General features: G+C 47.6%; 1 protein-coding gene across 14 annotated transcripts in view; it reads left to right on the top strand.

Moving 5' to 3' along the window:
* Positions 1 to 25,172, top strand: part of CEP250 (centrosomal protein 250) — a 121,387-nt gene that overhangs the window by 74,065 nt on the left and 22,150 nt on the right. For 10 of the 14 annotated variants that reach the window (XM_073310071.2, XM_073310062.2, XM_073310065.2 and 7 more), the window contains 6 exons: positions 3,223 to 3,402; positions 16,177 to 16,308; positions 16,692 to 16,835; positions 17,370 to 18,883; positions 23,061 to 23,220; positions 24,021 to 24,345. In XM_073310071.2, coding sequence (XP_073166172.1) covers positions 3,223 to 3,402; positions 16,177 to 16,308; positions 16,692 to 16,835; positions 17,370 to 18,883; positions 23,061 to 23,220; positions 24,021 to 24,345 — 2,455 coding nt within the window. The remainder of the gene's footprint in view (positions 1 to 3,222; positions 3,403 to 16,176; positions 16,309 to 16,691; positions 16,836 to 17,369; positions 18,884 to 23,060; positions 23,221 to 24,020; positions 24,346 to 25,172) is intronic. The other 4 variants (XM_073310060.2, XM_073310068.2, XM_073310067.2 and 1 more) reach the window with 4 other exon arrangements.

The following is a 25,172-nucleotide window of genomic DNA, read 5'->3' as shown; positions in this document are numbered from 1 at the left end:
TTATGAATAATTTACCAGCTGTAAACCAAAGTTGCTGTTTAATATGGGTTTGTCAATTCACCAATAGTGCACTGCATGGCTGCGTGTACAGCTGTGTATGATGATGGTGTTCCTAAAGTTTGGTTTGCAGACCTGTGCCGGTCCATGTGGATCCTGGGCTGCTTGCATCATAGAGTCAATCAAGTGAAACAAGACAGTCTCTCAGTATGTGTTGCTCTTCAAGTAGAGCTCCCTCTCATGCCTTTGCTTGTTTGGGCGATTGCCCTGGAGGTGAAGTTTGTTATCAAGTCTCATTCTTTGTTGGGTGTTCAAGGGGAATATAATTGTGAACAATTTGCTGACAATACCACAGTGGAGGGAGAAGAAACATAATGGTGTCAAAGGTGAGCTTCAATGAGTCCTGAAGAGATTAGACTGAGGGCAACAGGAAACAAAAGCATGAAGTTCCGACAAAGTGCTGAACTGCTGAGTTAACCCAGGCTCTTACTCACATGTTGTCCCTAACCCACCTCCTAGCTGAAAACTCAGACTTCTCACCCAAGCTTGATAGTGCTTACTGCCTGGTCTGGCTGACCCATCCTGGGTTGTAGGCTTAAGCCCGGGTGTCACTTTGACTCAGGTTGGTAACATATCCACTTTACAGTGAGGACACAGGCTAAACTTCTCAAGTGCAGATAGTCCTCTAGAGTCTTCCCACAATTCTCCCAGTGTGCCCGGGATTGTCAGGTTCTCCCACAATTCACTGGGAAAGAATTAGAGCAGTTCAGCGAGGTGCAGCACAGAGAACCATAGGATGTGCTGCCAGAAATCTTAGCCTCTCACATGGGTGAGTGCAGCACCACTGTGGACACAGCAACTCTCATATGGCTCTGCAGCGTGACTGCTCACACCTGAATTAGGCCAACGCAGGTACTGATCTCCCGAGTTAACTCTGCAGTACGGATGTGCTCAGAGAAAGGAAATAACTAGGTCCCTACCAAATTCACAGTCCATTTTGGTCAATTTCGTGGTCATGGGATTTTAAAAATCATAAATTTTATGATTTCAGATATTTAAATCTGAAATTTCACGGTGTTCTAACTGTAGGGGTCCTGACCCAAAAGGGGGTAGTGGGGGCATTGCAAGGTTATTATAGGGGAGTCGTGGTATTGCCACCCTTACTTCTGCGCCTCTGCTGGTGGCAGTATTGCCTTCAAAGCTGGGTGGCCGGAGAGTGGCATCTGCTGGCCGGGAGCCCTACTCTGAAGGCAGCACCACCGCCAGCAGCAGCATAGAAGTAAGGATGGTGTGGTATTGTCACCCTTACTTCTGTGCTGCTGCCTTCAGAGCTGGGCCCTCAGCCAGCAGCCGTCACTCTCCGACCACCCATTACCACTCTTACTTCTGTGCCGCTGCCTTCAGAGCTGGGCCCTCAGCCAGCAGCTGTCACTCTCCGACCACCCATTACCACCCTTACTTCTGTGCTGCTGCCTTCAGAGCTGGGCCCTCAGCCAGCAGCCATCACTCTCCGACCACCCATTACAACCCTTACTTCTGTGCTGCTGCTGACAGTGCTGCCTTCAGAGCTGGGAGCCTGGCCAGCAGCCACTGCTTCCCAGACACCCAGCTCTGAAAGCAGCGCAGAAGTAAGGGTGGCAATACCACGATCGCGCTACAATAACCTTGTAATCCCCACATCCTGCAACCTCCTTTTGGATCGGGACCCCCAGTTTGAGAAACACAGCCGGTCTCCCCTGTGAAATCTGTATGGCATAGGGTTGTAGTATAAAAAAGACCAGATTTCACAGCGGAGATCAGATTTCGTGGTCCGTGACGCGTTTTTCATAGCTGTAAATTTGGTTGGGCCCTAGAAATAACCAACCCAGTTACACACAGGGGAGATGTAAGTAAAGCTGTACCTCAGTACCTTGGAGAGAGTTTATTGTCTCACCTTAACCCTGTCCTAATGTGACTTGTCATGTGATCAAATACAGTTTGTTTATTTTTTGTATTGCAGTTTATTTATCCAGTGCTTGAGGAGCAATGCTGTGTGGGATCAGGATTGGGCATTGGAAGGAGAAATTGCTCAGTGTAGACACCCAGGCACAGTAGGGCAGGATGAACTGGACACATAAAACTCTTTACACAGCCCCTGCACCCACAAACAGATGGTGACTGTTCCCAGTGGCTCAGTTACCTGAAATTAGTCAGCAATTGGTATATGTGAAGAGGGATTTCATGCATGCTGTTTGTGGCTACTGTTGCTTTATGGTTTGCTACTAGTAACAGGCTGCATACAATGGCTAGTTGTGGATGCCTGATTAAGTCACTCCTCTGGTCGAGGCAGCATAGGGAGCACATAGCCAGTGACAGTGGCTGGCTGGTGATAGGCATGAGTACCCTTCCTCCTCAACTCCGTGCTTGGGGCCAGGCAGCAGTGGTTGAAAGTGGCTGCTGCAGGTGTGCAAAGGCTCCTTTCTCAGGCTCTTCCGAGCTGCTGCTATTATGTGACCTGCCATGGGGCACCACATCCAACCCCAAGTTCAGGATGGCCCTGGGACTGGCTCTGCAATCAACTATGTTCAGAAGGGGTGGGTGAACCCCATGCAAGGCCTGACAGCCAGGGGTTGAAATTCTGCCCAGGCTCACAGATTGATATGAAACAGCCACCTGAGGCTCTGGCACATTGCAACGGGTTGCCCAGTGGGTGTAATAATGCAGAAGTCAGGAGAAGCCTGAGAAGAGCTACAGGAAGCCTGCTCCTTTCCTGCTGGACTTTGGCTGAGGGAGGCCATGGAGTAGCTCCAGACTGTCTGGCCCAGCCTGAGTCATGGGGGGGTGGGGGTCTCCTCATTCTGTATGCAGTTTACACTTATTGTGCGTTAATAAAAATGTTGAATTAAGCTCTGGGATAATAGGAAATAAGGGTAGAAGCAAATGCTGGGGATGGTGATGTGGAAAATCCTACAGGAACAGAGGGAGAGAATCCTCACAGGAGGGAGGCTCAGCAGGTGGAGGGGAGGTGGCGTGCTGTTTCCCCTCCAAGGTCACTAGGAGTCCCCTTGGAAAATAACTGCTTCTATCCCTACCCACAGCACTGCCAGTAATGTGTATGCTGCTGATGCTTCATGTTGGTGGAGGGAAATCTGACCTGGTCCTTTGGCTGGTGCCACATCAGCAAGCTGTGATATGAGGAGGTGGCCTAAGTCTGAAGGACCTAATGGCTCTTTTTCTGATTGTTAGAAGAGTGAGCAGGAATTGCACCGCGCAGAGCTGAAAGAGGTGTCGGAGCTCTCAGCCCAAGAGAGAGCAGAGACAGAAGGTGCTTATGAGAAGAAGCTGTTGGAGCTGAGGCAGGAGGCTGCTACTATGGAATCTCAGAAAGAAGAGGAGCGAGCTAGGGCTGAAAATGCCAGGCAAGAGGTAAAGGTTTGGGAGGGAAACTTGTTCATTTAAACAGCAGACATCTTTTGTCTCCTGACTAGTGAAGTTTCCCATAATACAGGTGTCTATGCAGAAGTAAGAGGCCTCTTGAAGGTGATAAAATATCTTCTCTTTTGCATAGGAAATTAGGATTTACTAAACCAGATCAGGCAATTGCCCATGAAAGTCTGATGCATAGTTGATACTGTAAAGGAAGATGAAATTTCCACAGCTGGGCAATCGTGCAGCGCAGAGTAGAGAGTGGGGGAAATCTTCCCTGAACTGCCTATGTTTAAGGCTCCATGTTTGTCACGGAGGCTGTCAGGGTTCCCTCCCACTCTGAACTCTGGGGTACAGATGTGGGGACCCGCATGAAAAACCCCCTAAGCTTATATTTTGCCAGTGTAAGTTAAAATTTCCCCAAGGCACAAATTCCTTTCCTTGTCCTTGGACGGTATTGCTGCCACCACCAAGTGATTTATACAAAAATTCAGGGAAGGGTCACGTGGAGTCCCTATCCCCCCAAAATGGTCAGGGGGAGGGATAGCTCAGTGGTTTAAGCATTGGCTTGCTAAGCCCAGGGTTGTGAGTTCAATCCTAGAGGGGGCCATTTAGGGATCTGGGGCAAAAGTTGGGGATTGGTCCTGCTTTGAGCAGGGGGTTGGACTAGATGACCTCCTGAGGTCCCTTCCAACCCTGATATTCTATGAAAATATCCCCCTTTACTCCCTTTCCTGAGGAGGCTTGAGAATAATATACCAACCAATTGGTTAGCAATGTGAGCACAGATAAAACCTTTTATCATTAGGACACTAAAATCAATCAGGTTCTTAAAAAAAGAACTTTATTATAAAGAAAAAAGTAAAAGAATGACACCTTCAAAATCAGGATGGAAGGTACCTTTACAGGGTAATAAAAAGATGTAAAACACAGAGGACTCCTCTCTGGACGCAGCTTCACAGTTACAAAAACAGGATTAAACTACCTTTTTAGCATAGGGAAAATTCACAAGCCACAAGAAAAGATAACCTAACACATTTCCTTGCCTGATTTACAATTTTTGTAATTTTAGATGGTTCATTTCAGGTATGTTTTCAGGAGATGTTGTACCTGCCAGGTCTCTCTCTCCGTCCGGAAAGGGAACAAACAAAGAGAGCCACAAACAAAACCTCCCCACCGCCAGATTTGAAAGTATCTTCTTTCCTCATTGGTCCTTCTTTAGGTGATTTGAGCTACTTAACCCCTTACAGGTAAAGTGATTCAGTACAGCTGAAGGGCTTGGCCAGATTATACCCTCAAGTATGAGACCCCTTCCCTCCTTGGGATCTCAATTTAGTCCTGGAAATTCTGATGGGACTCTTTCACAATTTGCTCTCTCCTCTACGTCTCCATGAAGTTGGCATTTCTAATAGCGATCACCTCAGCCAGAAGGATTGGTGAGTTGAGAGCTCTGAGACTAGAACCCACCCCCCATACAGTTTTTTATAAGGATAAAGTTTATCTCTGGACTCACCCAAAGTTTCTTACAAAAGTAGTCTCTTGGTTTCACGTTAACCAAGCTATCTATTTGCCCACATATTTCCAAAACCCCATCACCAGAGGCATTGGATGTGAGAAGGGCTCTAGCTTTCTATCTGGAGCATACTAGAGTGTTCAGATCCTCTACACAACTTTTTGTGGCAGTAGCTGACAGAATTCAGGGCAGTCCAGTTTCCTCTCAGAGAATTTCCTCCTGGATCTCTTCCTCCATCCATTATGTTATCAACTGACTAACACAACCCCACTATCTCGAGTAAAGGTGCATTCTGCTAGACAGAACACAAGCAGCTTCTGCAACTTTCCTGGTTCAAGTACCCATTATTGACATTTGTAAAGCAGTGACTTTGTCATCAGACTACACCTTCCCTTCTCGTTACTCCATTTCCCGTCAGTCCAGAGATGATTTCAGTTTCAGATGGGTGGTCTTACAATCACTGTTCAGATAGACTCTGAACCCTCTCCATAGTTGATTTGTGTCACCTACAGTGGAACTGACATGTGCAATCACTCAAAGAAGAAGAAACTGTTACCTACCTTTCTGTAAGTGTTGTTCTTCAAGATGTGTTGCACATGTCAGTTCCACAACCCACCTCCTCCCACTCTGTATCAGAGTCAAACCAGTATGAAGGAACTGAGGGGAGTTGGGGGCAGCTCCATGCTCTTATACCAGTACACAGCAGCGCAAAGTGACAGAGGGCACTCAAGCCACAGGTACCACCGAGGGGGAAAAATACCTCTGACATCTGTGCATGAGGCATCGCCTACAGTGGCATAGCCATGTGCAACACATTTTGAAGAACAGTTACAGAAAGGTAGGTATCTATTTCTTCCTTATCCTCCTTATAGAGGAAGATGTCAGAAAACAGGAACAGATTTGAGGGTCGGAATATCTGCCCCCTTTTAAGGCATGGAGCCAGAAGGTAAATCAGGAGCTGGAATGCTGTCAGTGGAGGGTAAAGAGCAAGTGCTGAGAGCTTACTTTGTGGTTAAATAAGGGTTTTTGATTTCAAAAGGGCTGACTTTCAAAAATTAAGGAAATTAGTTAGGGAAGTGGATTGGACTGAAGAACTTATGGATCTAAAGGCAGAGGAGGCCTGGGATTACTTTAAGTCAAAGCTGCAGAAGCTATTGAAAGCCTGCATCCCAAGAAAGGGGGAAAAATTCATAGGCAGGAGTTGTAGACCAAGCTGGATGAGCAAGCATCTCAGAGAAGTGATTAAGAAAAAGCAGAAAGTATACAGGGAGTGGAAGATGGGAGGGATCAGCAAGGAAAGCTACCTTATTGAGGTCAGAACATGTAGAGATAAAGTGAGAGAGGCTAAAAGTCAAGTAGAGTTGGACCTTGCAAAGGGAATTAAAACCAATAGTAAAAGGTTCTATAGCCATATAATTAAGAGGAAAACAAGGAAAGAAGAAGTGGGACCGCTAAACACTGAGGATGGAGTGGAGGTTAAGGATAATTTAGGCATGGCCCAATACCTAAACAAATACTTTGCCTCAGTCTTTAATAAGGCTAATGAGGATCTTAGGGATAATGGTAGCATGACAAATGGGAATGAGAATATGGAGGTAGATATTACCATATCTGAGGTAGAAGCAAAACTCGAACAGCTTAATGGGACTAAATTGGGGGGCCCAGATAATCTTCATCCAAGAATATTAAAGGAATTGGCACATGAAATTTCAAGCCCATTAGCAAGAATTTTTAATGAATCTGTAAACTCAAGGGTTGTACCGTATGACTGGAGAATTACTAACATAGTTCCTATTTTTACGAAAGGGAAAAAAAGTGATCCAGGTAACTACAGGCCTGTTAGTTTGACATCTGTAGTATGCAAGGTCTTGGAAAAAATTTTGAAGGAGAAAGTAGTTAAGGACATTGAGGTCAATGGTAAATGGGACAAAATACAACATGGTTTTACAAAAGGTAGATCGTGCCAAACCAACCTGATCTCCTTCTTTGAGAAAGTAACAGATTTTTTAGACAAAGGAAACACAGTGGATCTAATTTACCTAGATTTCAGTAAGGCATTTGATAGGGTGCCACATGGGGAATTATTAGTTAAATTGGAAAAGGTGGGGATCAATATGAAAATTGAAAGGTGGATAAGGAATTGGTTAAAAGGGAGACTACAGCAGGTCATACTGAAAGGTGAACTGTCAGGCTGGAGGGAGATTACCAGTGGAGTTCCTCAGGGATCGGTTTTGGGACCAATCTTATTTAATTTTTTTATTACTGACCTCAGCACAAAAAGTGGGAGTGTGCTAATAAAGTTTGTGGATGATACAAAGCTGGGAGGTATTGCCAATTTAGAGAAGGACCGGGATATCATACAGGAGGATCTGGATGACCTTGTAAACTGGAGTAATAGTAATAGGATGAAAGTTAATAGTGAGAAGTGTAAGGTCATGCATTTAGGTATTAATAAGAATTTTAGTTATAAGCTGAGGATGCATCAATTAGAAGTAACGGAGGAAGAGAAGGACCTTGGAGTATTGGTTGATCATAGGATGACTATGAGCCGCCAATGTGATATGGCCATGAAAAAAGCTAATGCGGTCTTGGGATGCATCAGGCGAGGTGTTTCCAGTAGAGAGAAGGAGGTGTTAGTACCGTTATACAAGGCACTGGTGAGACCTCACCTGGAATACTGTGTGCAGTTCTGGTCTCCCATGTTTAAGAAGGATGAATTCAAACTGGAACAGGTACAGAGAAGGGCTACTAGGATGATCCGAGGAATGGAAAACCTGTCTTATGAAAGGAGACTCAAGGAGCTTGGCTTGTTTAGCCTAACCAAAAGAAGGTTGAGGGGAGATATGATTGCTCTCTATAAATATATCAGAGGGATAAATACCGGAGAGGGAGAGGAATTATTTAAGCTCAGTACCAATGTGGACACAAGAACAAATGGATATAAACTGGCCATCAGGAAGTTTAGACTTGAAATTAGACGAAGGTTTCTAACCATCAGAGGAGTGAAGTTCTGGAATAGCCTTCCAAGGGAAGCAGTGGGGGCAAAAGACCTATCTGGCCTCAAGATTAAACTCAATAAGTTTATGGAGGAGATGGTATGATGGGATAACATGATTTTGGCAATTAATTGATCTTTAAATATTAATGGTAAATAGGCCCAATGGCCTGTGATGGGATATTAGATGGGGTGGGATCTGAGTTACTACAGAGAATTCTTTTTTGGGTATCTGGCTGGTGAATCTTGCCCATATGCTCAGGGTTCATCTGATCGCCATATTTGGGGTCGGGAAGGAATTTTCCTCCAGGGCAGATTGGAAGAGGCCCTGGAGCTTTTTCGCCTTCCTCTCTAGCATGGGGCACAGGTCACTTGCTGGAGGATTCTCTGCTCCTTGAAGTCTTTAAACCACGATTTGAGGACTTCAATAGCTCAGACATAGGTGAGGTTTATCGCAGGAGTGGGTGGGTGAGATTCTGTGGCCTGCATTGTGCAGAAGGTCAGACTAGATGATCATAATGGTCCCTTCTGACCTTAATAATATCTGTGAAACTGAAAAGTGACCAGTATATACTCCTGTTTTCCTATTTGTATGTGATATGTCGCTTGGAGACTGGGCTATTGCACAGTGGCCAATTTAGGGAGCTATCCTGGAGGACTGTTGTGTAGCTTCAGACTGTCATATATTTAATAAGCTCCCAGGAGTCAAGTCGATCAGGAGAGAAGGCCAAACACTTTATTAGCCTCATGAGTCTTCAATTCAATCAGTCTGCATAGTCTTCTGAAAAGTATCTACCACACACTGGGCATGCTCAGAGGTTTAACACCAATTTTAGCATAGTCACTCCCATACCAGTAATTTTATACTCCTCCTTTCATCTCCCTCTTTAGCTCCTTCCGTTCATCTCAGGTAGCACTCTTTTTTTATTGGAAATAACACATAGCACAGGTCCATGGATTTTGAAATAACTTTCAGAATAATTTAATTAGTCTTTGCTCCCAAATTTTCAGACATAGATGCCTCAAGTTGACCACCCTGGGGTGGGATTTTCAAAAGCCCCTAAGTCAAAATTAATGGGATACATGACTTAGGAGTGTGTAGGTGCTTTTGAAATTCATTGTTAGGATATAGATATTCAGGCCTGTCAGTAAAGGCCTGTACTCTAAGAATTTAGGTGTATTCTTATCACTTAGCTAGTTCTAGAGGTATAAAAGAAAGAATCAAAATCACTGTCTGCCGGTGTAAGGTCCTTCTCTTACTGTGACAGTCTGAGGCCCTGTTCTTAGGCTAAGACCTTTGGCTAAGCAACAGAGGCAGCCATAAGCTGGGAAGCGAACGGTCACATCCTCACATTGCAAACTAGTCACATTGAAAGAAGGTGCTATTTGGCTGTTAGGAATACAATCCTGTCCTGATAATGCCCATCGCCTCCAGAGAAAGGGAAGTGCCTAGAAGATGTAAAAGGAAACTTAGTTTGATAGCATCCTGTCTGGCAAGAACTCACTTATCAACAGCTGGGATGTGAAATCCTCACTTCTGTATTGTTTTGTCATTATAGTTCCCACTTTGCTATTGTTTGTCTGTATAATCTCTGTCTGGTTCTGTGATTGTTCCTGTCTGCTGTATAATTAATTTTGCTGGGTATAAACTAATTAAGATGGTGGGATATAATTGGTTACATAATCATGTTACAATATGTTAGGATTGGTTAGTTAAATTTCAGGAAAATGATTGGTTAAGGTTTGGCTAAGCAGAACTCAAGTTTTACTATATAGTCTGCAGTCAATCAGGAAGTGAGGGGGTGGGTGTGTGGGTGGGGGAGATGGGAACAGGGAATGGGGGTAAGGAAATTGGAATCATGTTTTACTAAAGGGGGAAATGGGAACAGGGAATGGGGGTAAGGAAATCATGTTTGGCTAAGGGCAGGAATGGGAACAAGGACTCTGTGGTGTCAGAGCTGGGAAGGAGGACACTAAGGAAGGAAACTGGAATCATGCTTGCTGGAAGTTCACCCCAATAAACATCGAATTGTTTGCACCTTTGGACTTCGGGTATTGTTGCTCTCTGTTCATGCGAGAAGGACCAGGGAAGTAAGTGGGTGAAGGAATAAGTCCCTTAACATTCATGTATAGGCACCAAAGGTCATTGAGCTCCTGTAGTGCCCATTGACATAAATAGGAGCTACACGTGCTCAGCATCTCTGAAAATCAGGCCACTTATTGAGACGGCTAATTTTAGGCCTCTAAGTTTGAAAATGATGGTCCTTATATATTATTTCAGACCTGTATGTATAGCTGCTAACATGATTCACTCCATACTGATTATGCTTTGGCATCAGCCCAGTGTTACTTGGAGTTTTCAGTCTTTGTGATGCTATTGTCTTCTATATAGGGTTTTGTACCACACTTATCTCTGTGATATCTGAATACCTTCCAGTAGTGCATTAAGCAATGTGACTATACATCTGTCGCTTGTTGTTTGTTCTCTCATCCTCTCTCTGAGAGAGAATTGTGTGCAGTGGAGTGTCTTGTTTTGGTAGGTGTGGGTTTGTGTGGTTTTTTTATGCTGGTGTCTGTAATGATTCTGCTCACATGGAGGTAGACTTTCTCATTTCTTTTAAAAAGAAAAGAAGTACTTGTGGCACCTTAGAGACTAACAAATTTATTTGAGCATAAGCTTTCGTGAGCTACAGCTCACTTCATCGGATGCATTCAGTGGAAAATACAGTGGGGAGATTTTATGTACACAGAGAACATGGAACAATGGGTGTTACCATACACGCTGTAATGAGAGTGATCACTTAAGGTGAGCTATTACCAGCAGGAGAGCAGGGGGGAAAAACCTTTTGTAGTGATAATCAAGGTGAGCCATTTCCAGCAGTTGACAAGAACATCTGAGGAACATTGGGGGGCGAGGGGGGAATACATATGGGGAAATAGTTTTACTTTGTGTAATGACCCATCCACTCCCAGTCTTTATTCAAGCCTATTCTTTTACGTAGAGACTGTCCAGTTTGATCAATGTACATGGCAGAGAGGCATTGCTGGCACATGACGACATATATCACATTGGTAGATGCGCAGGTGGACGAGCCTCTGATAGTGTGGCCGATGTGATTAGGCCCTGTGATGGTGTCCCCTGAATAGATATGTGGACACAGTTGGCAATGGGCTTTGTTGCAAGGATAGGTTCCTGGGTTAGTGGTTCTGTTGTGTGGTGTGTGGTTGCTGGTGAGTATTTGCTTCAGGTTGGGGGGCTGTCTGTAAGCAAGGACTGGCCTGTCTCCCAAGATCTGTGAGAGTGATGGGTCATCCTTCAGGATAGGTTGTAGATCCTTGATGGTGCGTTGGAGAGGTTTTAGTTGGGGGCTGAAGGTGATGGCTAGTGGCGTTCTGCTATTTTCTTTGTTGGGCCTGTCCTATAGTAGGTGACTTCTGGGTACTCTTTTGGCTCTGTCAATCTGTTTCTTCACTTCAGCAGGTGGGTATTGTAGTTTTAAGAATGCTTGATAGAGATCTTGTAGGTGTTTGTCTCTGTCTGAGGGGTTGGAGCAAATGCGGTTGTATCGTAGAGCTTGGCTGTAGACAGTGGATCGTGTGGTGTGGTCTGGATGAAAGCTGGAGGCATGTAGGTAGGAATAGCGGTCAGTAGGTTTCCGGTATAGGGTGGTGTTTATGTGACCATCGCTTATTAGCACTGTAGTGTCCAGGAAGTGGATCTTTGGCTGGCAGCAGATGGTGCAGAAGGACTGCAAGCCATCCACATCTCTTGGCTGCTCGGCAGAAGATGGTACAATAGGACTGCTAGCCATCCATATTTCCTGCCTGCCCAGCAAAAGATGGTACAATAGGACTGCTAGCCATCCATATTTCCTGCCTGCTCCCCATAAGATGGTACAATAGGACTGCCTGCAGGACTAAAGAGAGTGACCTGGTCGAGTCACTCCTAATGTAGTCCCTGCACCCATGTCTGCCCAGGCGCTCCTGACCGACACGGCCAGGAGCACCTCGGACATGACGATAATGGCTACCAGTCCTATTGTACCGTCTGCTGCCACAAGGCAATGGGTTGGTGCTGCTGTGTAGCAATGCAGTACCGCGTCTGCCAGCACCCAGGAGACATACGGTGACAGTGAGCTGAGCGGGCTCCATGCTTGCCGTGGTATGGCGTCTGCACAGGTAAATCCAGGAAGTTTTTGGAAAATGTAGGGGACAATTTCCTGGTGCAAGTGCTGGAGGAACCAACTAGGGGCAGAGCTCTTCTTGACCTGCTGCTCACAAACCAGGAAGAATTAGTAGGGGAAGCTAAAGTGGACGGGAACCTGGGAGGCAGTGACCATGAGACGGTCGAGTTCAGGATCCTGACACAGGGAAGAAAGGAGAGCAACAGAATACAGACCCTGGACTTCAGAAAAGCAGACTTTGACTCCCTCAGGGAACTGATGGGCAGGATCCCCTGGGAGAATAACATGAGGGGGAAAGGAGTCCAGGAGAGCTGGCTGTATTTTAAAGAATCCTTAGTGAGGTTACAGGGACAAACCATCCCGATGTGTAGAAAGAATAGTAAATATGGCAGGCGACCAGCTTGGCTTAACAGTGAAATCCTTGCTGAACCTGAACACAAAAAAGAAGCTTACAAGAAGTGGAAGATTGGACAAATGATCAGGGAAGAGTATAAAAATATTGCTTGGGCATGCAGGAGTGAAATCAGGAAGGCCAAATCACACCTGGAGTTGCAGCTAGCAAGAGATGTTAAGAGTAACAAGAAGGGTTTCTTCAGGTATGTTAGCAACAAGAAGAAAGTCAAGGAAAGTGTGGGCCCCTTACTGAATGAGAGAGGCAACCCAGTGACAGAGGATGTGGAAAAAGCTAATGTACTCAATCCTTTTTTTGCCTCTGTCTTCACGAACAAGGTCAGCTCCCAGACTGTTGCACTGGACAGCACAGCATGGGGAGGAGGTGACCAGCCCTCTGTGGAGAAAGAAGTGGTTCGGGACTATTTAGAAAAGCTGGACATGCAAAAGTCCATGGGGCCGGATGCGCTGCATCTGAGAGTGCTAAAGGAGTTGGTGGATGTGATTGCAGAGCCATTCGCCATTTTCTTTGAAAACTCATGGCAATCGGGGGAAGTCCCGGATGATAGGAAAAAGGCTAAAGTAGTGCCCATCTTTAAAAAAGGGAAGAAGGAGAATCCTGGGAACTACAGGCCAGTCAGCCTCACCTCAGTCCCTGGAAAAATCATGGAGCAGGTCCTCAAGGAATCAATTCTGAAGCACTTACAGGAGAGGAAAGTGTTCAGGAACAGTCAGCATGGATTCACTAAGGGCAAGTTATGCCTGACTAATCTAATTGCCTTCTATGATGAGATAACTGGCTCTGTGGATGAGGGGAAAGTGGTGGACGTGTTGTTCCTTGACTTTAGCAAAGCTTTTGACACAGTCTCCCACAGTATTCTTGCCAGCAAGTTAAAGAAGTATGGGCTGGATGAATGGACTATAAGGTGGCCAGAAAGTTGGCTAGATTGTCAGGCTCAACGGGTAGTGATCAATGACTCCATGTCTAGTTGGCAGCCGGTATGAAGTGGAGTGCCCCAAGGGTCGGTCCTGGGGCCGGTTTTGTTCAATATCTTCATAAATGATCTGGAGGATGGTGTGGATTGCACCCTCAGCAAGTTTGCAGATGACACTAAACTGGGAGGGGAGGTAGATACGCTGGAGGCTAGGGATAGGATACAGAGGGCCCTAGACAAATTAGAGGATTGGGGCAAAAGAAATTTGATGAGGTTGAACAAGGACAAGTGCAGAGCCCTGCACTTAGCATGGAAGAATCCAATGCACCGCTACAGACTAGGGACCGAATGGCTATGCAGCAGTTCTGCAGAAAAGGACCTAGGGGTTACAGTGGACGAGAAGCTGGATATGAGTCAACAGTGTGCCCTTGTTGGCAAGAAGGCCAATGGCATTTTGGGATGTATAAGTAGGGGCATTGCCAGCAGATCGAGGGACGTGATCATTCCCCTCTATTCGACATTGGTGAGACCTCATCTGGAGTACTGTGTCCAGTTTTGGGCCCCACACTACAAGAAGGATGTGGAAAAATTGTAAAGAGTCCAGCGGAGGGCAAGGAAAATGATTAGGGGACTGGAACACATGAGTTATGAGGAGAGGCTGAGGGAACTGGGATTGTTTAGTCTGCGGAAGAGAAGAATGAGGGGGGATTTGATAGCTGCTTTCAACTACCTGAAAGCGGGTTCCAAAGAGGATGGATCTAGACTGTTCTTAGTGGTAGCTGATGACAGAACAAGGAGTAATGGTCTCAAGTTGCAGTGGGGGAGGTTTAGGTTGGATATTAGAAAAAACTTTTTCACTAGGAGGGTGGTGAAACACTGGAACGTGTTACCTAGGGAGGTGGTGGAATCTCCTTCCTTAGATATTTTTAAGGTCAGGCTTGACAAATCCCTGGCTGGGATGATTTAATTGGGGTTTGGTCCTGCTTTGAGCAGGGGGTTGGACTAGATGACCTCCTGAGGTCCCTTCCAACCCTGATATTCTATGATTCACCCCCTTTCCTGGGGAAGGCTTGATAAAAATCCTCACCAATTTGCATCAGTGAACAGAGACCCAAACCCTTGGATCTTAAGAACTATGAAAAAGCAATCAGGTTCTTAAAAGAAGAATTTTAATTGAAGAAAAAAGTAAAAGAATCACCTCTGTAAAATCAGCATGGTAAATACCTTATAGGGTATTCAGAGTAATCAGATTCAAAACATAGAGAATCCCTCTAGGCAAAACCTTAAGTTACAAAAAGACACAAAAACAGGAATATCCATTCCATTCAGCACAGCTTATTTTCTCCGCCATTTAAACAAACAGAATCTAACGCATAACTAGCTAGATTACTTACTAAGTTCTAAGACTCCATTCCTTTCTGTTCCTGGCAAAAGCATGACACAGACACACACAGAGCCTTTGTTTTTCCCCCCCTCCAGCTTTGAAAGTATCTTGTCTCCTCATTGGTCATTTTGGTCAGGTGCCAGCGAGGTTATCCTGGCTTCTTAACCCTTTACAGGTGAAAGGGTTTTTCCTCTGGCCAGGAGGGATTTTAAAGGTGTTTACCCTTCCCTTTATATTTATGACAATGAGGTAGATGGCGGAGTCTGGTTTCTTGGGCACATGTCCTGACTTTTGTTGCTGCTTTTCTGACAGCACTGAAGAAGTGCTCGTATGCTTTCTTTCTCAGACTGCATGAAGTAGGAATGCACACAGGCCTGCACCAGTAATGTCGGTGAAGGCTGGCTAATGAGCTGTACAGGGGTCCACTTGCATCTGAGATGTTTGTTCTGTTACTGGGATCTGCAACAGCTCAGATTTTGGGGGATTAAAAGTCTTTCCTTAACTTGCAGTTTTCCTCAGTTCAACCATTTGTGTTTTAAGAATTCATTATTCTTTAAGGCTCTTTCCCTGAAGTTATTGAGCCATGTTTACAACCTTGAGTGCAGCTAGATGAAGTTTTTAGTTGTGGATTTCCATAACTTTTTGTAAACCATTTCAAAGAATTGCCCTGGGATGTTTTCCTACATGGAAGTTGTCCATTCCTGTTCCACTTGCTGTCCATGTGCTGCATTTCTTAAGTATGCAAAATTCACCTGCCAGATCCTCCCCACAGTAGGGGCCCTTATTGTGTGCCACCCAAAGCCCTGCTCTTCTGTCTGAGTTCCTGGGCACAGCAATATCCCTACAATGCACTGGCAAGCATCAGAGTGACTGCACCAGATCTCAGAGATGAAAATGTGCTCATGACACCTCAGAGATTTCCCAAGCCCTACTGGATATTTTCATTTAGCCACCTACTCTTTCCAAGAGAGCCAAAGATTCCTGTCCTCTTTAGACCGTGACACTCTGCTACTGCAACCCAGTGTGCACAAACAAGAGCTGCTGCTGGCTGCGTGGGAAGAACTGAGGAGCATAGCTGCAGGCTGGGGGTGCCCTCACTGAAGATGGTCCAGCAGAGTCAGGCAGATGTTTGCGCTGACCTAAGGCAATTGGGAGGTGCCATGTGATTTGGCACCACATAAGAGGAGACGCCCATCAATAGTGGATTTCTCTCACTGTCAGTCTCACCATAGAACCTGGGTCTCGGATGAAGTGGACACTGACTGTGGAGACAAATAGCTAGTTTATGTGGGGAGTGCTAGCCTCTGGGATTTGGCAAACTCATAATATCTGTGAAGGTTAAGCCTTCCCTCTCCCCTTTCCTCTTTGTGCAGGTGCTGCTAGAGAAAGAGAGGGAGAAGAAGTCTTTGCTGGAGGCACTGCTCCAAACACAGGAAGAATTGACAGATGCCTGTCAACAGCTGGAGCAGCTTCGCCAAGAGGTGAAGAAGCATCAGAAGGAGCAGGTAGGCTTGACCAGCAGGGAGCAGTGGAGAGGAGGGAACGGGCTGTTAGAATCCAACACATAGGACGGAAAAAAGACAGGGGTGAAAGGAGAAAGAATGGGGACAAGTCAGAGACTGGAGGGCAGTGCAGAGCTGGGAGAGAAGCACTGGGGCAGAAAAGAGGAGCCAGGAGAGGGCTGCACCTGGGCAGAAGCCTGGTAAGTAAAAGGAAAGATAGGTTAGAGGCAAAGATAGCAGCAAGGTGGGTTTTGTGCACACAACCACCCAGGCGGAGCAAAGGCAGAAAGATGTAGTTGGTGAGCGGGACTCTGGGGCACAGAAAGGATGGAGCAGGATTTGATATTTCACAGCTTTCAGTGCCTCACTCTTTGGCCTGGCTGCAGGACACCGTGGTGGGGCTGCAAGCTGAGCTCCAGGAAGCTCAGAATCAGATGGAGGCGGTGGAGAGCAGGCACCAGGAAGAGGTCAAAACCCTCAAACAGGAAATAGACGTTCTCCTTACTCAGCGAGACACCCTGCGAAACCAGGTGACTGCCCCAGGCACAGTGCAATGGAGATTCCACCCAGGAGGGGGCAGTCCCCCTGCCTGTCGCTCACCCTCAATATGATCCTCACCTTGCTACTTAGCCCTGATCCTGGCTGGGCAGAGGGGGGAGGTGGTCCCTCTGTCTGTTGCCTGGCTGCTTACCTCTGATCACAGCTGATGGGGACGGTCCCTCTCCTCTGTCACTCTGCTGCTTACTCCAATCCCATCCCGATCTTGGCTGGGAGGGACAGTCCCTCTGCCTGTCATCCTGCCATTCGCTCCTGATCCTAGCTGCACAGTAGCAGAACTCCATCTGTCCTGCTGCTGGTGCTTTTATTTCAGGGGGTGACGGGGGATTGGCTGAACAAACTACTCCACTTAGGTCTCCAAACATATGAGCAACATCAATTTGAACCTGGCACTCTGAAGATCAGATGATGCTTTAACTTGCTTGTTTGCTTTCCCCACAGGATACAGAAAGGCTATTGCATGCTTTAACCTCTGGCTTCTCTACTATTCTTCTCTCATATTTCAGGTGCAAGAGCTAGTGGTCACCAAGGATTCCTGGCAACAGATTGGCTTGGAGGCTCAGCGGCAATTGAATGAGGTGCAAAAATTATCCAATCAGAAGATACTGGAGGCTGCTCATATCCAGAAGATGCTAGAGGGGGAGAGGAGCCGACGGGAGGAGGTGGAGCGTCACAACATAGAGCTCCGGGCCACGCTTGGAGCCCTGGAGGGGGAAAAGAGCCGATGGGAGGAGGTGAAGCATCAGAACACAGAGCTCCAGGCCACGCTCGGAGTCCTGGAGGGGGAAAGGAGCCGATGGGAGGAGGTGGAGCGTCAGAACACAGAGCTCCGGGCCACGCTCAGAGCCCTGGAAGGGGAGAGGAGCCGATGGGAGGAGGCGGAGCGTCAGAACACAGAGCTCCAGGCCACGCTCAGAGCCCTGGAGGGGGAAAGGAGCCGACGGGAGGAGGTGGAGCGTCAGAACACAGAGCTCCAGGCCACGCTCAGAGCCCTGGAGGGGGAAAGGAGCCGACGGGAGGAGGTGGAGCGTCAGAACACAGAGCTCCAGGCCACGCTCGGAGTCCTGGAGGGGGAGAGGAGCCGATGGGAGGAGGTGGAGCGTCAGAATACAGAGCTCCGGGCCACGCTCAGAGCCCTGGAAGGGGAGAGGAGCCGACGGGAGGAGGTGGAGCGTCAGAACACAGAGCTCCAGGCCACGCTCAGAGCCCTGGAAGGGGAGAGGAGCCGACGGGAGGAGGTGGAGCGTCAGAACACAGAGCTCCAGGCCACGCTCAGAGCCCTGGAAGGGGAGAGGAGCCGACGGGAGGAGGTGGAGCGTCAGAACACAGAGCTCCAGGCTACGCTCAGAGCCCTGGAAGGGGAGAGGAGCCGATGGGAGGAGGTGAAGCGTCAGAATACAGAGCTCCGGGCCACGCTCAGAGCCCTGGAAGGGGAGAGGAGCCGACGGGAGGAGGTGGAGCGTCAGAATACAGAGCTCCAGGCCACACTCAGAGACCTGGAGGGGGAAAGAAGCCAACGGGAGGAGGCGGAGCGTCAGAACACAGAACTCCGGGCCATGCTCGGAGACTTGGAGGGGGAAAGAAGCCAACGGGAGGAGGCGGAGCGTCAGAACACAGAGCTCCAGGCCATGCTCAGAGATCTGGAGGGGGAGAGGAGCCGACGGGAGGAAGCGGAGTGTCAGAATACAGAGCTCCGGGCCACACTCAAAGCCCTGGACGGGGAGAGGAGCCAACGGGAGGAGGTGGAGTGTCAGAACACAGAGCTCCGGGCCATGCTCAGAAACCTAGAGGGGGAGAGGAGCCGACGGGAGGAGACGGAGCGTCAGAACACAGAGCTCCAGGCCACGCTCGCAGTCCTGGAGCGGGAAAAGAGCCAATGGGAGGAGGTGAAGCGTCAGAACACAGAGCTCCAGGCCACGCTCAGAGTCCTGGAGGGGGAAAAGAGCCAACGGGAGGAAGCAGAGCGTCAGAACACAGAGCTCCAGGCCACGCTCAGAGCCTTGGAGGGTGAAAAAGCCAGGTGGGCAGAAATCAAGTGTAATGTGGACTAGATATTTTTTTCCCCATCTTAACTGATTCCTGTTTTCAGGTCTGTGCACATGTAAGCTAATCTGGGAGCATATCCCAAAGCTCTGAGGTGTTGGTGCAATTAGGAGCCTACTGTTACATTGTCTCACTGGGGTGCCTGGCCTGCACTGTCAGTTTCCTTCTGACAGCAGTCAGCAAAGGCACTCCTTAGGGACATGGCTGCAGTTGTACTGGCTTTGCCCTGGTTTGTCTGCTGGGAGACTGCTGGATTTCTAACAGGTAAGCATGATTAGCCAATTCCTTTACCCAGCTGGTTGCCCTTAATGACAGTTCAAATGTCTAAGTGCATTGTATGGAACATCCACGGAGGTCCTGGCCGCTGTCGAAGTTTGGAGCCTCTGGCTTTGTTGGTGCTCCCAAGACTTGATCCCCTACTTCCCAATATCCTGCAGCAGCTGAGTCAATCTCCCTGAGCCTGAGTAGCTGGCACAGCTGAAGTGTTTGAGTTTTTCTCACCTGTCTCCAGCTCTGAGTCAATGAAGCATTTGGCTGCTCCCCTTAGCACACAAGAATTTTATCCCAACATATTGAGCTAACTGAGGTAGTAGGTCTCAGCTGCTTGGCCCCACCCAAGCACAAAGCTGTGGCTTCCAGTCTGACTTATCTGCTCTGGCCTCTCTCTTTCCAGCTGCATTTATTGCTGCATTTGTGTTGTATTTTTCCTTAGTTATCTCTTCTTGTGCACATGGAGAATGGGATACATAGCAGTGCTTCAAGAAGTGCCCTAGGAATGACCATACAATGCCCCTCCTGGGCACACACAACTGTCTTGGGCACAGAAAGGACTGTGATTGACTTGTGTGCAAGATAGTTATCCCACACTCTCAGAACCTGGAGGGAGTGCCAAAAAGCTCTCCTGGCTCATCTCAGAGTTTTCAGAAATCCAGCTCACAGTCCCAGAAAACCTTGGCAGTTTCAGCCTCGAGAGACTTAGAATAGTGAACCCTCTCTGGGTAATATGACTGCATCAGAATCCCCCATGGTGGTGGACTTTCATCAAGATAGGATCTGTTGCTCAGTTTCTCTTTGAATTGCCAAGTGCACCCCAATGTGTCAGATAACTTGTAACTGTGGCATCTCCAGCTATGTTGGCATTGGAGCCAAACCTGTAGCCTTGTGCTGGATGCATTCTCAGCTGGTCCCAATACCAGTTCCCCATGTGCAGTCACAGCTGCTGGCCAAGATGCAGCCAGAGCTGAAGCCTGGCCAGGCGGCTCTGACTCTTTCACACCCAGATCAGCAGAGCAATCTGCAGTGCCTCTGAGGAATGTTAGCTGGCAGTTTGTCTCTGGGCAAGGACTAATCTGTGTGAAGGATGACAGTGATTCCCCACAGGAGGATGAACCTTTGTCCAGTTTACTGAAAGAATAACTAGGGCCATTCATTCTCCTTTGACTCCTTTTCACAGGAAACCAAAGTTTGTTTTCCACCAACACCTGGAACAAGATGCTCCTATAGGTAGGGTATCTATGCCATTCCATCCTATCCTCTACCAGTTAGTGAAGCAGGTGTGGGAAAACCTTCATTTTACCTGAGTTACTTCCAGAAAAAACTCTATCATTAGTACCACCTGGAATTCAGAGTCCGATTCTGAATCTTCATAGAGGAGATCTCCAAGTAAATTGAGTGTGGATAGCAGACGGTCTTCACTGGGCACCAGTAAGATCACCAACACCAGTCGTGATCTAGGATTCATGTCTTGAAGCAGCTGAGATTGAGGGTTTTTTTGAGCCCACTTCTGCAGTATCTGGCTTGGGGTGAATGCTCAGATCAAAGACATGAGAGCTCAGTATGATGTATATACAGTAGTCACTGCCAAAAAGCATCAACCACAGAGTATGCAGGATCATGAAATCCCAGAGGGACCATGGCAATGGCTAGGAGGGACTTGTTTGAATTAAACAAAGAAACTTGTTTAGTGTTAGTTGGTTTTCACTCTAAATTCCTGGAGATTTAGGACTAGTAAACACAAGCAGTAGAATGATGGGTACCCATGTCAATCAAAATGAGAAGCCTAGGATGTCAGAGCTGCTGATTACTAACAACAGACCCCAGCTTTCAAGTATGAAAATTCAGGAATTCACTAAGACTTACCAGTCTGATCACATCATCTCCTCCCTGAAATACCCAGGCAGAGAGTAATGTCCTAAAGAAAGCTAAACAGGACAATAAAGATCCATATTTATTCCAGTTAGATGTTAGAATGATCCCTGGCATGAAAACCAGTAGAAAGATGGACAAGGACTTTACTTCCCACAATACCTCAGTTACAAAGAACACAATTATCAGACACATAGATTAATACGATATGTCAGGGAAGAGTCAACACAGCTTTTGTAAAGAGAAATCATGCCTCACCAATCTTTAGAATTCTTTGAGGGTATCAACAAACATAGATGAGGGTGATCCAGACTTTCAGAAAGCCTTTGACAAGGTCCCTTACCAAAGGCTCTTAAGCAAAGTAAGCAGTCATGGGATAAGACGGGAGGGTCCTCTCATAGATCAGTAACTGGTTAAAAGATAGGAAACAAAGGGTAGGAATAAATGATCAGTTTTCACAATGGAGAGAGATAAATAGTGGGGTCCCCCAAGGATCTGTACTGGGACCTGTGCTGTTCAACATATTCATAAATGTTATGGAAAAAGGGGTAAACAGTGCAAAATTTGCAAATGATACAAAATTATTCAAGATAGTTAAATCCAAAGCTGACTGCGAAGAATTACAAAGGAATCTCACTAACTGTGTGACTGGGCAACAAAATGGCAGTTGAAATTCAGTGTTGATAAGTGCAAAGTAATGCACATTGGAAAACATAATCCCAGCTATACATACAAAATGATGGGGTCTAAATTATCTGTTACTACTCAAGAAAGAGTCATTGTGGGTAATCCTCTGAAAACATCCACTCAATGTGCAGCAGCAGTCAAAAAAGCTAATAGAATGTTAGGAACCATTAGGAAAGAGATAGTTAATAAGACAGTAAATATCACAATGGCACTATATAAATCAGTACAATTCTGGTCACCCTATATCTAAAAAGAATATTAGAATTGGAAAAGGTACAGAGAAGGACAACAAAATGATTAGGCTTATGAAACAGTTGTCTCTTGTCTAAGATGAACAGCCCCAGTCTTTTAAATCTCTCCTCATATGGAAGCTAAGGGAGACATGATAGAGATCTAGAACCTCATGACCGGCATGGAGAAAGTGAATAGGGAAGTGTTATTTACCTCTTCACATAACACACAAACCAGGAGTCACCTGATGAAATTAATAGGCAGCAGGTTTAAAGCAAACAAAAGGAAGTACTTCACACAACACAGTCAACCTGCAGAACTTGTTGCCAGTGGATGTTGTGAAGGCCAGAAGTATAACTGAGTTCAAAAAAGAACGAGATAAGTTCCTGGAGAATAGGTCCATCAGTGGCTACTAGCCAAGATGATCAGGGACTCAACCCCATGCTCTGGATGTCTATAAACCTCTGAGTGCCAGAAGCTGGGACTGGCTGACAGGGCTGGATCACCTGATAATTTCTCCTGTTTATTCCCTCTGAAGCACCTGTCACTAGCTCCTGTCAGAAGACAGGATACTGGGCTACATGGACCATTGGTCTGAGCCAGTATGGCCGTTCTCATGAGATCATCTCTCCCACTTTAAAAACAGCAGATACTTTGGGACTGCTAATACAGGGACAAGACTTCAGTGCTAGCATGGGACTGAATGAACAGAGTGTCTGTGGGGTTAAGAAAGGGCCAGGCCTTGTCTCCTGCCAGGCTTGACTCACGAGGGCTTGTTAAATATTAAACCACATGGCAAAGAGCCCTGGGTTTATGGAGACCCCTCCTCTACCCCTCCCGTCGCGGCACCACTGGATTTACGGAACCCCCCTGTTGTGGTCCCGCCAGGCTTAGAGAGAGTCTCCCTGCCTTTGCCACAGAGCTGTCTCTGCCCCATCATATTGCCATCAGAGCATCACCTCTCCCCCATTCCAGGCACTGAGCTGCCAGGATTATACAGCCCCCACCCATCACATTGCCATCAGAATGTTGCCTCTTCCCCGCTCCAGGCACTGAGCCGCCAGGATTACTGAGTCCCTTCTCTCTTTCAGCCTGACTCTGGCCCTGGAGGGGAAGAAGCTGAGACTCAGGACCTTCCAGGAGAGAGACGATGCCCAGCGGAGTGAGATCATCAGCTTGCATTCAGCCATTTGCCAAGCTCAGCAGCTCCATTCTGACCACAGAGGAGAGATACAGGAGCTCAACACCCAGGTGCCCTGCACACCAGCATTCCCTTCCCCAGCAGCACATCAGGCTTCCCCAAGACCAGCCCCACCCTCCCCACCCACTATACACATGTCCCTGTCTCCTCCTCCACTGCTTCCACTTCTGTAACACTGCCTCTTCTCCTCTCACCTGCTCGCAGCCTTGGAGCTATGGTGCTGAAGCCTGGATCTGTCTCTGCCCGCTCTATGTCTTAACCCCCTGATTGCAGATCATGAGCCCCAGAGAGAACAGCAGACTCCTATGGAGCATCTCAATGCCTCTGTTGCAGTTGTTGGCTCCAGGTGGCTGTGCCTAGCCCTGCAAAGCACCAACTTCTCTCTCTGCTACGGGGAGGCAGAAAGGAGCTCAGAGCTGGGAAGGTGGGAGGTGCTTCCAACTCAGCCTGTTCACCTGGCGTCCCAGACACACAAAATGAGGGACTGACCATCGCGCTGTTCCTGCCTCCATGTTTTTGTCGGGTAGTTCACCTCCACTATGGCATAACTGGCTGCCCCTCCGGAGCCTCTTTCACCCAATGTGTTTTTTTTTCTGGTTTCTTTCTGAGGGTAAGGGCATGGTGGGGCGGGGAGCAGTAATCGGTGTTTCCCTGTGGGTGGGGAGCTCTTGGTCCCTGAAGGTCCCGGAGTTTATTTCCAGTCTGACCTCTGCATCTCCTCGGTTTTGTGCCTTTGGCTGTAGGAAGGTGTCTGCTCAAAAGCAGCTTCCTCCGTCAGACTCTCTCTTCCTCCCTTCCCTCACAGTAGTCGTGCTGAGCCCACGAGGGCCTGTGTTTCTCTTCTCTGCAGGTCCACTCACTCAGGCAGGCAGTGCTAGAGAAAGAGGCTGGTTTAGTGGCCCATGAGAAGCAGCTGTCACAGGATCTGGAGGAGTCACGAGCGAGTGAGCGGCATTTGAGGGATTTGCTGCGGATGCAAGAGGCAGAGGTGTCTCAGCTGCGCCTTAGCCTTTGTAGCACAGAGAGCCGGGCAGAGGCACTGGCTGTGGAGTGCCACCTCACCAGCAGTGCCCGCTGTGAAGCAGAGTCCAAGCTGGCCAGGCTGCACACCATTCTGCAGCATACACTCTGTGGCAGCACTTTGGCAAGTGGAGACCTTGTCACGTGGAGTCCAGGTGAGTGTGGCTGGTGTCTGTGGCAGTGTGTGCTGGAGGCTTACCCCCAGAAGGCCATGTGGATCTGTCCCTAGGCTGAGAAGGCTTTACAGCCTCGTGGAGGAGAGCTGGGGCTTCCCTTCCTAGTCCTGATTTCCTGGCCCATATCGCTTCCCAGTGGCCTTGCTCTGGTTGGGGAAGGCTAGGAACGGTGGGGAGCCCTTTATTCTGGTCTTGGCCCAAGAGAAGTCCTCAGTCTCTGACACAGCAATTCTTGGCCTTCCATTCTGGGAGAACAGACAGCATATTACATTTGAAAAGTGTAACACGTTCCAGCCATCTCTGGCCCCCGGAGGGAGTGTCCTTCCACTTCTTCTGGAACTGCTAATTGGGATGGCCCTAGGGCTGGTCAGAGGCTTCCAGGGACTCCAGATCTGCATGGCTGACCTCAATAGCAGGCACCATGGATGATGGGTTTATACATCTTACGGGATGCTGTGCAAGCGGCAGGAAGCACTACAAGCTAGAGAGCCCAGGGCCAGTCATCAGCCCACTTGTGCTGCTGATTGCATGGAGTCCCACATGGCACGGTTGTTAATACTTAGAAAGGTATCCTGGGACATTGCTCCTAAAAGCCCCCAGAACATTTTGAATGGATTTGGTAAGGATATTTCATTGCAGCCTCCCTGTCAACATATCAAAAACAGGTACCAAGCCTGGGTGGGAGAAATCCAGGGGGGCAGGGCCGTTTGTGGACATGCCAGTGTTTCTCAGAGCTGATAAAATTGCCCCCAAACCCTCTCTGCTCCTTCTCCTAGGTGCACATGACTCCTCACTGGCAGGTGTTT

This window comes from Lepidochelys kempii, chromosome 13 (genome assembly GCF_965140285.1).
Source record: "Lepidochelys kempii isolate rLepKem1 chromosome 13, rLepKem1.hap1, whole genome shotgun sequence".
Taxonomy (NCBI): Eukaryota; Metazoa; Chordata; order Testudines; family Cheloniidae; genus Lepidochelys; species Lepidochelys kempii.
This window is presented reverse-complemented; position numbering and strand designations above follow the sequence as displayed.